Below are 15,431 nucleotides of genomic sequence, written 5' to 3'. Positions count from 1 at the left end.
TTGTTGTAGCAGTGCTTCGTCTCATGCAATAGATGCGACCGATCACAAATTGTCATCAATATGCTCTAATGGGAGTCCAAGGAAACTTACAGTTTCAACAGGGGTGGACCACAGTGAGAGGTCTGTTAGAGGCGTTGGTTATACATTACAATTGAAGACATGGTTGGTGTCATGGGGGACACATTGGAAACAGGACATACATTTTGTATATCGCGGTTGATTATGGATAGGTAAGAGTTTAACCTGTTACAGTACCCACAGTGAACTCAACTCATAGATGACTACGAGCCTGAATTAAAGAAAGAAGTAGAGTTTTAACACAATGATGGTTCAAAACTTTAGGATTGAAAAACGGGAACTGGTATCTATGGGCCGAGCTCGAGAAATTGATATAAATGGGATGGTATTCCACAACTAATTCTAAGCTAGTAAGTAGGCGAATGCATTAGAGAACACAACTGTATGAGAGCAAAAAACAGGTTTTGTAAGAAACCATTGCCGGGCATGAGCGAGATGACGTTAATGAACAAGCAAGGCCGCCTTGCTAAACAACCTATTACAGCAGCATTTTCCTCCCAGCAGGTTAGGGGGCTTAGAATATACACACGGCAAGTATGCCAACATCACAGCAGCATTTTATGGGCATAGAATTACTATGGGTTCACCAAAGCACGAATAAGGAAAATCATTAGTAATTTCCTCCTTATTTTATTACCCTTACACTTGTCTAGATTATTCGTGTATTCTCGAATTCTCCTCTGATGTATCGCCGTCTCTTTTTTGCCTTGTAAATATTGACACTTGTTGTAGGTTTTGTTATCTTGTTGGTTACGCTGCACGGTGGGGTATTTGATGAATCTAGCTGGCCAAAAGCGTCAGCGGAGCTAACCACGCATATCTAAAAATTGTGTGCAGTTCGATGTATTTTTGGATTAAAAGGCAATATACGCTTCTAACCTAAATACTTGTTCACTTGTTTAGCTTTAATCAAATCTAGTTACATTTTCTTTTAGGACAGGTAAATGTGTGTTTAATTCATATGTTAGATTTTTTATACCGCATGGTTTAACTGAGTTATTCTACTTGCAATACTACTACTTTTCAAAATTATTTTTTTTAAAAACCTTGCAAACAAAAAGATATATCCTTTTTTCGTGGAATATCATGTCAGTAATTTTTTGGCAATACATAAGTTTGTGCTTTTTTCAAAGTTTAATAACAAAAACGGCTGCGCATACTCTCGATTTTTTGAGTGCTGATCAATTTTGTAAGAGACTGATACCCTTATTGGCTAAAGGTGGCAACTTTGTGAAAACATCCTCAGTGGCAACACCTAGGTAAAAAGTCTTAAAATGAAATACTATATCGATGTACCAAATTTGATTCAAATCGGTTAAGCCGTTTCCCTGATGTTAGTGGATACACAAGATATATAAAAAAAGAAGGTGAGATGGCAACCCTAAGTGGCAACCCTTCTTAAAAATGTAGATAGAAATGCGGAGTGAAATACCTTTCGTTTGATACACATATTGACATATCTTATGTATGTAATGCCAAAAGATGACCATGGGTCCCTTCGAAACCGGGGGCCCGATCCATAGTAATTCTGTGCGGAACACCGTGAATTTACTGTCAAATAATTGCGTTAATAACAATGAAGTGAGACAACTACCTTTTTAACAGAAATAACTGTTGTTTTAGTTTTGGCCAGCTAGATTGATCAAATACCCCACCGTGCGCTGTCGTTGTGCGTTCGTTTATTAGTGACGGCAGTAGGAGTTGGATAGACAAGTGCGATATAGATGAGTTTAAAAAATATTTTCAATATAAATGATGATTATTCTAATTCATAAAAATGATAAATCTCCAAATAGTTAAAGTACGTAATTAAATTTTTTTTGTTGGTGAGCTAAAGAAAATATATTTTTGCTTGACTTTTATATTTGCTTTGCCCACTCGGGTTGTGGCTTGAGATTATTAAGATTATATAGTTTTCTACTTAAAATAACCTAGAGAAAAGCACTTGAAAGTTTTTTCAGTGCCAACATATTTTAACAAAAACCAACAACAAATAAACTGCAGTGCACAACAATCCATGCATGCAAAAATGGCAATAAAAAATGAAAGTTAAAAAAAATTATTGTGGAGGGAAAACAAAAGATTTTAATCGATACTATTAAAACGTGCCACACCATAATGAAAGTGAGCCTAGACACAAGTAGACACTTAAGGTCCAACGACAGTTTTGTTATATGAATGGCATTGCTGCCACTTATAGAGTAAAGCAGTGTGTGCCTGCTATGGCAAGTGTGGCATTCAACAAAATATTTTTTTGGCCATTTTCATTTCTTTTCATTGTGAGAATAATTTATTTTTTATATTTATTCATTGTGTTAAATGCACAAAAATGTTGACACAGACATACTTTGTAGGAGGTTAATGTAAAGAGGCGATGATACTTAATAATATAAAATTATGTGAACAAAAAAAAAGAAAAAAAAAAAAAACAATATCAAGTGACAATGCGCTCTTCAAAGTTTCAATGTAGTGTGAAGCGTAACATTTAAATGCATACAATTTAATAAAAATATATATAATTTTAACACTGAGTGCTACTAACTTATGCAACAATTCAAGATATCAAGCAGAAAAAATAAATAAAATAAAAATATTACAAATGAATAAAAATTTAAATATGCTTACTTATTAAAAAAAAAAAATATGTTAAAGCGGAAATCGTTTATGTGCACTTCAGCTGCGCCTGAGTGCATTTCTTGTTGAGTGCTAGCTGTCAAAAGTAGCACAAGATAATTGTTAAACAAAAAAATGTTAACTGTTAAATGTAAACAACCGTTTTCACAAACGGAAGTGGTAATACTTGAGAGTGATTTCAGGAAGTGACAAAAAGTACCTGAAGCGTTTTGAAAATAAATATGAATTATATTTAGAAACAAATTTTTCTAAACGTGGTCACCCCTCGGCAGTGTTTGGCAAGCACTCCAAGTGTATTTCTGTCATGAAAAGCTGCCAGTGAAAACTCAGCTGCCTTGCAGATGCCGTTCGGAGTCGGTATAAAACAAGTAGGTCCCGTCCCGCCAATTTGTAGGGAAAATTGAAAGGAGCACGACGCAAATTGGAAGAGAAGTTCGGCCTAAAATCTCTTCGAAGGTTATCGCGCCATTTTTTTTTACTTAAACAAAATATATTACAAGATTTAAAACATGTGGAGAAAAAAGTTTCACATAAAAACAAAAAAAAAAAAAAAAAATATAATAAAAAAGTTTTAAAAGTTTTCAATAAAAAAGGTAGTATTAAAATTTACACAAACCCTCTGGTAACACCATGAACTCTTTCAGTGGCTGTGAAGTCCTCACGGGCCGGCCAATTTAACCTAACCTACATCCAACACCAAAAAGAGCACTGAGTTCTTAAAATTTCACTTTTTTTGAGGTGTAAGAATATATGTCTGTTTAAAAAGAAAATAAACAGCCAAAGTAACCACTTTTCTGACCTCACTAGCCTTAGCCTTAGCTAGCTCTCACTCATCACCATACATCCACACAGAGAAGCATTGCCATTTAACATTGCTTATTCAATTTTCTAAACAATATTTGCATATTTTAAAATCTCAGTTATTTATTACTTTTAATAATTTATAGGTTATAAAAATTTCAAGTTGTAAATTTGAATTTAGCAATATGGCAAAAAAAAAAAACATAAATAGATATAAGCAGTCTACGATTGTGCCGAATATATTATACCTTTCATGAATATAATCGAACTATAATGTGATTGTATTTTAAGGTAGCGAACAGGTCGGAGAACGTGAATTGTCATATCAGATGAATTACATTTTTTACAGAGCTTAAGTTGTAATTATACCGAAATAGGATTTTCAATGATGTATCAAAAATTTCCTTAATTGTGACGCCCTACTGCGTAATTACTTGAAGAATCATATGTGGGGAATATGTATATTGTGAGGAGTATTAGCATTTAAAAATGTCACTATGCTGCTTGTAAATAAAGGCACAATAAAAGCAAAGCAAGCAGTCACACATACATGTAAACAGCAAAGGTCAGAGCGAAGAGAATATTTCACATAAGTACATGTAGTCTGCAGCTAAGAGCGAAGTAGAACGAGAAACAGTTACACCTAAGAGCAGAAGAATAGAAGACAAACGCATTAAACTAAAAGTCAAGCGCGAATTTCAGATACAAAAATGCAAAATAAATAAGCAGCTTTTCGAGCAGGCTGTTCGTGAAAAGTCTAGGTCTTAGGAGAAATAGGCGAACGAGGTAACTGAGTGTATAAAAGCAACGCAAGCGGAGGAATATATAATAAGTTTGATTTTAACACGTCATCAGTGAAGTACGCGAGTAATCAAATTGTGAAGCACTACTACCAAGGTAGTGTAAGTAAGGAACATTTCATAATACTGAATATTTGTGTTATTTATTCGACGGCTCAGAGATTCGTACGATAACAGAAGGTTCAGAGTAATCAAGGATTTCTCAAATTCGCTATAATATTATCTACCGATCCTAATTAATGCTTCAGAAAATGTGTTATGATTTTTTAGCTAGCATCCATGAATTTTCACGTTTTTAGGTATTATAGTGCGGCAGAAATTAAGAAATTCATGTTATTTGAAGAGTCGGTTGTATGGGAGATACATATATACTATCGGAACGGACCTTATTTGATCCCGACAGATTACTAAAAGAACACAGAAATATATCCGTGTACTGGATTTTATTGGGATATCTCAGCAGTTTAGGTAATGATTGGTCCTGTTGTAAAACTAAACCATTTATTTAAAAAACTGCCTATTTGAATCTAGGGCAGATACATATCATTTCAAGACTTTAGTTAAGTAAATGTGCCAAGTAAATTGGCTGTTTTGCTTGAAAGGATTTGAAGCTTTTAATTGTATGTATAGTAGCTTTTGTGTGAAAGAAAATCCAAAAACACCCTAACAAGAAAAATTTATCTAAAATCAAGACGTGTTTGAGGAGACTTATATCTTGTACTTTGTTAGACTAAAATTTATTGGCACTAAAAAATTGCGTACTCAAAAACATTCAGAAAATTTGCAATAAAAAGCCCGACATTTTTATAAAATGTGAGATTAGTTTGCTTGGTTTCAGAACTAAATTAATATTTTTTCTTAAATTTTCATAAATAAAAAGAGAATTTCATTGAAAAAAATTGGTAAAAATTCCTTTTATTATTTTCGTGTTCACTGCTGTATATAAATTTCATATGTGACCCGGCCTATGAAAAGGTGGCTTATGACTCAAAAAAGAAACACCTATTAAAGATAAACAATGCATTTCTTCAGTTTCTTAGTAGTTTTTCTTTTGCATTATTTTTTTTGAGCCATAAGTCACCTCTTCATAGGCCGGTTCACATATATATGAAAGGTATACATAATTTAATAAAAATCTTCTTATATGCAAATTATTTCAAAGGCACTCAAAACGCTATTAACTTAAAGAATTTTGAGCGTTACATGTTTTAATTTTTTACTACACTCTTTAATAAACAAAAGCAGAAAAGTCATAAGTCAAGCGTTAGCAATTCATTGTTCAGATATTTATCTATAGTTTCATTGATTTTTTCTCACTTTATATTTTCAACACAATAACTTTGAGTATTTTAAATATAAGTAAAGAAAAACAAACACAAAAAACAAAAACGCGTACTTAGTGAGTTCACGATTTTCGTTTAAAATATGATTTAATTGCCTTGACGTTTCATATGAGAAACAAGCGAGTGATTGAATGATCGTAAAATTTCTGATTGTTGTTAGACCAGACCGGCATTTGTTGGGTGACGGAAGCAAAGCACACAAATTCCACATGTAATTGAGTATTTGAAAAATTATACCTTAAGTATTTATTATTCATTGTGATTGCGAAAAAGTACAAAAAGAATGTTATGCATATTCCTTAATAGAATTTTTTTGTCTAATAACAATATTTATTTTTTCTATTTAATTACAGGTTACCCCAGTTAACGCTCAATGCCAAGATAATAATTTTACTTATGGTGAGTAAATAATAATTTCTTATTTATATTATTAGCATTACATTGATAAAAGGTTTTCCAATGCCATACAATTATCTATGTTCAGTCTGATTTAAGTAACTATGCCCGCTTTTGCGTTATAGCGCATGTAGCGAGTGTGGCGCCACTGGCGCTGATAGAATTTGTCTCAATGGCGTCGTTGACGACAATACTATTTATGACTTCAAAGATGTCACTTGTACACAAACCATTGGCTAGCAATGAGCATTTACGTTCTTTTTTTGTTTTACAGGCATGAAGACGCTTCTTTAAATAATCATATTGAGTCAGTGGTATCTCGTAAACTGTGCCACTATAAAAATACTCTTCTGTGTAGCCATAATCATAAAGCGTCTTTCATAGCGCACTAAGTGAACTTGCATTAAAAATGGCTCATACCCTGGCACTGGCTTTACAATAACAGCGTACGAAAATTTACGCCAATACCCAGGCCTATGTAGGTTTGAAAACTTGTGGAAATGTGACAACTCTGACTAATTTTTTTAGAAAGAGTCAAAATCACAGCATAAAAATTCAGTATTTCCTCCGTCACTTTTTCTCTAGAAAAAGTACTAAAATGTATGCACTTAATAGCAAAATACAAGTTATAGGTTCTACAAAAAATCAAAATTTCTTCTTTATAAAAAGAAAGTTTCACACTTTATATGGAAACAAATCTGAAACATGCTTGTCGTAAATTAATACGAACTCCTAGAGATACTAGTGCTTCCGGAGACTAAAATTGATTGGGCTACATCAATGCTTAAGGCCTGAACGCATTCCACTTTTGTGTCGTTTTGGCGGTTACGTTGCGTTCAACAGCTGACTTTGAACACACAAGTCATTATTGCAACGTGCAGGCCAAAGCAACAGCAAAAGAATTCCAAAACCTTCGTTTTTCCATGCGCTGTCAGTCCCTTTTTCTTAACTACTAAATTGTACGCGAAATCCATTAATTATTATTTTTTTTTTTTCTTGAAAAATCTTTCCATATTCATGGGAAAAATTTGTTACTTTTAAAATTCGATCAATGAAAACAAACCAAAATTTGACTTTTCTTGCGTTCATGGTGGCAGGCAAATTTCCATCGTGCGTTATTTCAAAGTGACACCAGCGCCAAAACGACGCAAATTTCGAATGTGTTGGAACCTTTACTCTACAAAAAATTCCGAGACCTTCAAATGAAAGTTTAAAAATTTTTGTGAAATTTTTTCGAATTATCGAAATTCGTGAAACACGTTTTTGGGATCGGTTAACATTGTTATAGCTACGAAATTCAAAGAAGATTTTTCTAAAAATATCGAAAAATAAAGATTTTCATTGAGTGAAAGTGCGCTGTAATAATCAAGCACTGACAGTAATCAGCAATTGGTTGGGCTGCAGTAAACGAATGTGGATCGGTTGTTATACCGTTTGCTTTGAGTGTGCCGCGAATAGATTTTTTTTGTAAGCGCGGTAAGTGGTAGAAAGGTACCTACAAAGTGAATTTAGTGCAAGGTGGTGTCATAAGAACTGCTGATTGCTGCTTCATCTAATTTTCGTTTTATTGCTCGATAAGATTTTAAAATTTACCTAAACGCTTTGGAATTCTGAGTAAACTGAGTCTGTAGACAAATGTCCAGAGAAATTAGTAACGTGCTTCACATAAATCAATTTCTCTGGAATTAATTAATTTATAATTTATTAGCCCTAAAATTGACCGCCGACACCAAAGTAATTAATTAAAAAAGCATATTCTGTAGCAGAAGCTTTTTCCCTCACTGATTAGAAACACTTTTCCTAAAAAAATACCAAATATAATCCAAGCAAATAAATTTGTTTATTATGACAAACAAACACCCAACGCCTTGATTCAATATCAGTCAACTTGGACACTTTTTAAGTACAAAGCGCTAATTCATTTAATCTTTAGCTACACTCGAATAAGGGAAGTAAACGGTTGGGTCTCATAAATCAATTTAAATTAGATAGAATTTTGTTAAACAAATTTTTTAACTGATTAAATTTTATTGAAAAAAGAAAAAAAAAATAAAACAAATTAAAAAAACAAAGCTATTACTAAAATCAATGTGCACTTAAATGCTTTTTGAATGAAGTTTTCCAAACATGAATTCAAAATTCTCATTGATGAAATCTCTTCTCTTGGCACTTGCTGGCTTTTATTTTTAATCGCACTCAAATCGTAAACAAGCAAAGTGTCAAAATCAAATAACTAGTGCGCATAAAAAAAAAAAAAACATTTTGCTATTATGCAATAAATTCAGAAAACATGCTTAGCAAGAACGAAATAAGCTTGTTTGTTATAGTCACACGCCTTATCAGCCATTTAGTCGCCAACAAGCTTGACAAGTACTTTGTTATTCGAGCGCATTCAGAACACAAAACTGATTAGTGATACGTTTTCAACATGTTTCTATCTGTTGAGTTATAGAAGTTATGTTTTGATGAAAGGCGTATAGAGCCAAAAACTGTTTTAAAAAACATTCTGTCCCACAATTTCAATGTATTTCAAAATTCGTTTAAATAACTCTCCCTATATCAGAATTTGTTTGGAAAAACGGCCTATCTCAGCCAAAATTCAATACATAATGATTTGAAATATGCAATTTTTGAAGAACAAGTTCTGATGTAAAGCAGTTTTCAAGAGTGTGTAGGGATGGGGATTTTTCAATGCGGCAGACGTGAGAGGGTGATATCCCACTCAGCTGTCGATAAAAAAAGTGTGAAATTTGAGGCATAAACAAGACTTCGAAGTATCAAAGGAACTATGGAGTAGCCAAACCAACACGTTGAGTGGATGTAGAAAAGGGTAGAATCAGTAATTTGACGTAAAATCCAATGTGTTGAGAGTTTAATACTCAGTGATTCGTTGAAGAAGTGTTCACTAAACAGTGCCGCAATAGTTATGTCCCACCCCTGCTCCCTTTTCACTTACACATAATTTCAAGCAATAATTTGTTTTCATTTTTCGTGTCTTGTTTGAAATTTAAAGATTTTTTAATTGATAATTTTTTTCGGTTTAATTGATTATTTGCTTGTGACCCCTTTGTCACAGTTCAATGGCATACAACTCATCATTAACAAGTGTTATATAGAATTGAACATATGTACACATGTACTTAGTGTTATCAGCATATATTTTATTAAAAATTTTTGTTTTTTGTTTGTTGTTGTGTTTCTTGTTATTAAAGTGTCTGGCATTTTTGGAAAGTGGTTGCAGACTTAACTCACTTGAGGGGAGTTTCATAGAGAATGCTTAAAGCGCATAAAATTATTTGTACAAAAAAGTGATATCTATGTACATATCTACATTTTTTTCTTTTTGTTGTTCTATTAACGTCGTATTTATTGCTTATACAATGAAATTGGGTTTTGCGCATGTGTATATCAATATTTTTCATGATTTTCAAAAGCCCCGTCAAGTTAAAAAACATATAAACAAATATACAGCAGCGCATACGAAAATAGCAGTGTTGACTTCTATAAAATTTTTCCTTTTTTGTTTTCGCTAATTTAAAAAAGAATTTCTGTAAATTTTGTAACAAAAGCCATGCAAAGTATTTTTGAAAACGTTTTCTAAAAAGTTCGAAAATTCAAGAAAATTTTACGAAATTTTCAAATTTTTTATCTAGAGTTTTCTGATTTTTTTAAGGGGATATAGTTTTTCATTATAGTTTTCCCTCGAACTTCGCATTCATTTTTGACAATCTTTTTTTCGAAGGGCGTTAAAGATTTTCTTTCATATAAAAATAAAGCGATCCATTCTTCGTATGCAAGAAAATATACAATACCCTTCGAAAAAAAGTTGTCAAAAATCTATTCGGATTTTGAAAGATCTTCAACTTGTATTTTGTAACATTAAACATGTTTGAGCTACAAAAAACAAAACAAAACTCTAAATAAAAAGATTGAAATATTCGTAAATTTTCTCGAATTTTCAAATCTTACAAAAATGTTAGCATGACAATTACAACTTTTACAACTTTTTGGATCGTAATATCTCAAAACTTGTGATTCTTAGGAAAAAATCGATTTGAAGTTTTTTGTATATAATTTTATAATCTACAAATTTAAATATACGTTCTTATGATAAAATATACCGTAATTTTTTTGACCTTAGACCTTGAATCGTACACTGCCTATGGAAGCAGTAGAACACGATTTAAGTTCCCTCTGTGTGACCAATTGGCGCTAGTCACCCAGAGAAGAAGCGACTGTCGCGCCTTTTTGGGCGGCCATTCCCGTATAAACGGTTAAGCACCAATTAAGAAAGTAAGTAAGAATATTTGAAATATTTTTATTGATTTTCAGCTTGTTGTTTTTTCTTAAATTATCGAAAAAAAAAAAAAAGAAGTTTGATAAAAATTGCCAGTGCTATTTTCGTGTTCGGTACTGTATATAACGTGTTTCCAAAAAAGTCTACATATTTGTTCCATGACATTCGAAAGAAGTATTTGCTAATACTAACTTAAGACTTCTCAGAAATGCTCATAATAGAAGAAAAATATTTATGTAGATACGCCATTGTACCAAGTATTCGAATACAAATAAAAAAAAAAAACGTTTATGTAAATAGAGTAATTCCAAAAATCCTAAAAAATCCCCATATATTATCTAACCACCCAAAATAGCTTTTAAATATTATTATACTAAATTTAAGCCACACGAGTGTGTGCTTCATATTGCTTGTGCTGAATGAAGGTTCTGCTAACATAAATTCAGAACTTTAGTTATTGAAAATTATTTAAACAAGTGTCTGACATTGAGGTGTTTAAGAAAATACCTTTGGCATTGGAATATGTGACGAACATTTGAAATTCAAGAGCTAAAAGAAAAGAAGGTAGTACTGCAAAATTTTTAGGTAAATGATCTATGCCAGACTTGTTAAAGTTAAGACTAGTATGGATAGAGCTGTTGTTGTTGTACCGTTAAAGACACTCTCTCAAGGTTTTGGAGATTCGTTAAGCTCCGCAACTTGCACTTTAAGGTACTAACCCTACAAACACGGAAATAATTTGATACGATTACGTAGAACCTTCTGAATCCGAGGACCAGACTGTACATGTCCATAATCCATTTACATATATTGAGAGCAGATTTCAGTAAACCTTTTAGTTTTTGTTTTTTTTTTTTGACTCCAAATTATATCAATCATAGATTTAAGCAAATTGGTATTGTGAACTTACTTACCAAAGCTGGAGAAAATTATCATAACGGAGAAATATTTAATAAAAATTCTTAGACACTTTTTGGAAAATAAATAATTTATGTGTCTCAGATTTTATTTCCAAGCAGCTGTACAAGTTGTGGGGACTTGTGTGAAGATTATTGACCACACGGAAAAGATGAGTGTGATCTTAAAGTAAAGGAAGAGATTATTTAAAATTTTTATAAAATATGGAATTGTCGACACACAATTACTGTACTGTCGTGGTTTGAAGATTTTTGTTCCACGTATGCCGATATTTAATACTAATGAAAAATTGTGAAGAAAAAAATAAACGTACATATGTCCATCAAAAGATCTTAACTGGACTTTCAGAAACTTAGAATAATTTTTTGACTTATTAGACGCAACAGAAAAAGTTATTGTAATCAATCACACCGCTTAGGCCCACACATAAGCCCATAAGTTGACTCGAGGTGAATGCCAATGATAGATACGCGTATGACAAGCATGTGAAAGAAAGAGAACGCGATAGTGTTCTAGAATGACATTATAATGATATATTAACTGTGTACTTGCTTGAAAGCTTGCATATGGAACAAATTTGTGATAAGCGCTCGTAAACAAAAGATGTTCTAAGAATAAGGAAGCAAAGAAACGGTTGATTTTATGTACTAAAAACATACTACGCAAATTGCTACAGTAGAAGAATATTTAAAGAAAGAAAGAATCGAACTCAAAATCTAGCGGAAATAAAGACTTTATACGTCAACGAACTTTTAAAATGTATATGAAGTGGTATTTTGCGGGATTTATTGTTTTTTTTAACAGTGTAATGTGGGCGAATTTTTGTTAAGCAAAAACGCTTTCTCGTAGTTTTTTTTATCAAATGACAATATTAAATGTAGAGTTGATTGGTATACATAGATATATGGATCTCAGGGAACTTTAATTGACAATTTTTGCAGTCTCTTGTTTTAAGTTGTTTCTTTTATTTTCCAAAAGTACGTATTCATATTGATATGCCGTCCAAACCTATTATCATTTATTATGCGCATTTTTTAATTGAAAATTGACCTTAAATCCAATTTATGCGCATTCATTTATGGCACGCAAATTTCGTTGAAATGCAAAAGACGTTTAAGAATATTAAGCTTTAAAGTGGCCTTAATTTAAATTGGCAGCATAAGAGGCGACATTAAAGCGCCACATAAATTTCCTGCCCTTCGATATGCAAAGCATATGTCTGCATCCAAAAATATCTTACGCCATTGTAAAAGCGGTAGCAGAACGATGTCAACAAAGGGTTTAACTCCCTTTCACAGATTGTATACTACACTAGAGCTGAATTTCGATTCGATTCTTAATCGTTTTAATCGATCTTTTTTTTTTAGAAATGTGAATCGATTTTTTTTTTAAATCGTTCGATTCTGTAGGCATCGAAGTTTTCATCACTATCTACTTTACGGATGCTTGAGGAAATACATATTCCGTAATTTTTGTTTTTACAACTTTAGCTTTATTGTGTTGGTGGCTTCGAGAGAAAGGAGGGAGATAAAGAAATTTCTTCGCACTTCTGGTAAGCAATATATTGAACATGTGTTTATCTATTTTGTGGTATGATATTGTGTTCAGTACGAAATCAATACCACAGTTTTAGATTTTAGTAAGTCAACTGAAAGTGACTGAAGGGGAATTCAATCTTATAACTAAGCCAAAGATTCGCAGATCTGTTGTCTGGAAGTATTTTAGTCAAGTGCAGGGCGATTCTGCGTAATGCAAATCGTACGGAAAAAAATGTAAAACAGGTGGAAATACAACCAATTTGTTAAATCACTTGAAGCGATCATATCCAACGTTGATGGAAATTTCTTCATCAAGAGCTCTTATAGAACACTTTTTTGAACCTAATAACAACAACATAAGGAAGTATCAGTCTGTAGAAGAGCGAAGAAAACAACTGGATTTTGCTTTGATTAGAATGATTGCCATAGATATTCAACCCTTTAGGATTGACGAAGATAACGGATTCAGATCTTCTACACAATGTTTTGATCCTCGGTACGTTTTGCCTTAACGAGTAACCTTAAGAAACACACTTTTAGCAAATATATAAAATCAATACTTTTTATGATATAGACAGCAGCAAACACGAAAACAGAATGTGGCAATTTTTATGAAATTTCGTCAATTAAATTCCTTATTCCTCCTTATTTTCAATAAGCTAAGAAAATACTTCCATAAAGTTTTTAACTGAAACTACGCACCTCATTAATTATAAGGCTGCAAATATATACTGAGAACATCTTACCTTACGTATGTAATAAATACTTCCTTTTTATATGACGCTGAAAATAGATCGATTTTTATGCCGTAAACGAAGCGAGAACATTATACATATTGTAATAATAAGTATTAAAGAAGAAAGTGTTTTGGTTAATGTTCCCAAGTTTGGTTTCCCTACATTTTGAAATAAAAGATTCAAAAAAGCGCAAAAAGTATGAAGTTTCGGTAAAGACTATACTAATTATCTCACTCCAATGACAGGATCAAGTGAAGACCCATGTTGCATTCCTTGATGCTTCCAATTTTGTCGGCAGGCAACGAAACGAGAGAGAAACTGTAAAGCTTTATGGTTAAGTACGTAAGCAAGTACACTGTTACAAATATTAAGCAAAATTTAAATAAACTTTGTTTGGTTCGATTTAATCGATTTTTTTCTAGAATCGAATCGAAAAAATCGATTCTAAAAAAATCGAATCGAATCCAGCTCTATACTGCACTACATTACAGTGTGGTGCATGGGTAACACTGCGGTGCGCGTCGAGGTGGCGTCATGAAAAGAAATACGCCATTGCCGCTGCCTGTGACAAATCTTAAATTAACATTTTGCAACTAAAGTTCTTAACAAAGTTGCTGATTGAAACTTAAAAGATTGCAAAGTCATCTTTTATTGCAAAATAACGCAATTACAATTATGATACAAGCGCATCAGCCTTTGAGTAATTAGGAGACGTGGCGCCATTTCGCTAAATTTGTCGCCAAACACCACAGACGGCGCTGGTGCTAAAGCGCCCGCATCACAAAAATTGCGCTATTACCCATGCTTTCAACAACTTGCAGTAGATCGTCCTTTTGAGAATGCCGCTTTGTCTCTGTGTCTGTCTGATATATTTTTTATTGGCTTATGCAGACTGCTGTTCAACAGTTGCTGACACAATCACAACAAATAGAGTTAAAGCAAAAAAAAAAAACAATTTCCACTATTACCACATACCACAATGCACAATATAGTCGCATCATGCGACATTGGCAAATCTATTTTCAACATGAGCGCTTTTCAATAAATTCACATTTAATGCCATAACAATTGTGTCCCTGTGTCGTTGCAAGGACTATTAAGCGTAGGTAGGTAGGCTCGTCGGTCGCAACGTCAATTGGCTGTTGTTCAAAGTTTCTACGAATGTCGTTCTGCAAATTTGTTGTTGCTACTGCAGTAGTTTATTGGTGAAAAATAGGAGTCATATAAATGCCACACATTTGGTTATGAATGCATCTTGACACAGGCAGCAGAACAATTTTGTGTTCGTGTTGGTATTTGTGTAGGTGCCACATCTGTGTAGCGGCGCTACAAAGGATTAAGTTTATTGGTTTGAAAAAGGTCTGCTGGTCACATGCAGTTGCTCCTAGCCAAACGTAATCCTTTAGAATGTGTTTTGCTATACATTTTGGCTGAGAAAATATTAGCATTATGCACAATTTGATAGCAGGTTCAGCTAGCAAATTTATGACTTAAAAAAATGGAAAATAATGTTTATTATGAAGTTTAATTGGGCTTAGTTGTTGGTTAAAATAGTATAAAATCAAATTAAAAAAAATTTGTAGCTTGCTTATAATAACAATAAAAGCAAATTTTTTATTTTACTTAAAAAAGTTTTGTTTTTGGAGACTTTAAGAAGAGTAGAAAAAACTACACAAAATAACCTTGGCGCCCCTCCTCGACAATTATATAAATGTTATAGATTTAACTTAGCAAAACAATGCTCTTGGAGACTTTCGAAAAAGTGGAATAACTGCTCACAATTACTTTGTAATATATCAGCGACATTTATATTCAAGTTATAGATTTAATTAGGCAAAATATTAGTTTTGGAGACTTTCAAAAATGCTGACAAACGACTTATGATGGCT

General features: G+C 32.7%; 1 protein-coding gene across 1 annotated transcript in view; it reads left to right on the top strand.

The window, feature by feature from the left end:
- Nucleotides 1-15,431, top strand: part of pyr (pyramus) — a 68,533-nt gene that overhangs the window by 21,690 nt on the left and 31,412 nt on the right. Inside the window, exon 2 of the mRNA XM_067777068.1 lies at nt 6,010-6,055. Coding sequence (XP_067633169.1) covers nt 6,010-6,055 — 46 coding nt within the window. The remainder of the gene's footprint in view (nt 1-6,009; nt 6,056-15,431) is intronic.

Source organism: Eurosta solidaginis, chromosome 3 (genome assembly GCF_040869045.1).
Source record: "Eurosta solidaginis isolate ZX-2024a chromosome 3, ASM4086904v1, whole genome shotgun sequence".
NCBI classification, from domain to species: Eukaryota; Metazoa; Arthropoda; class Insecta; order Diptera; family Tephritidae; genus Eurosta; species Eurosta solidaginis.
Note: the sequence above shows the minus strand (reverse complement) of the source record. Positions and strands in the feature narration are given on the sequence as shown.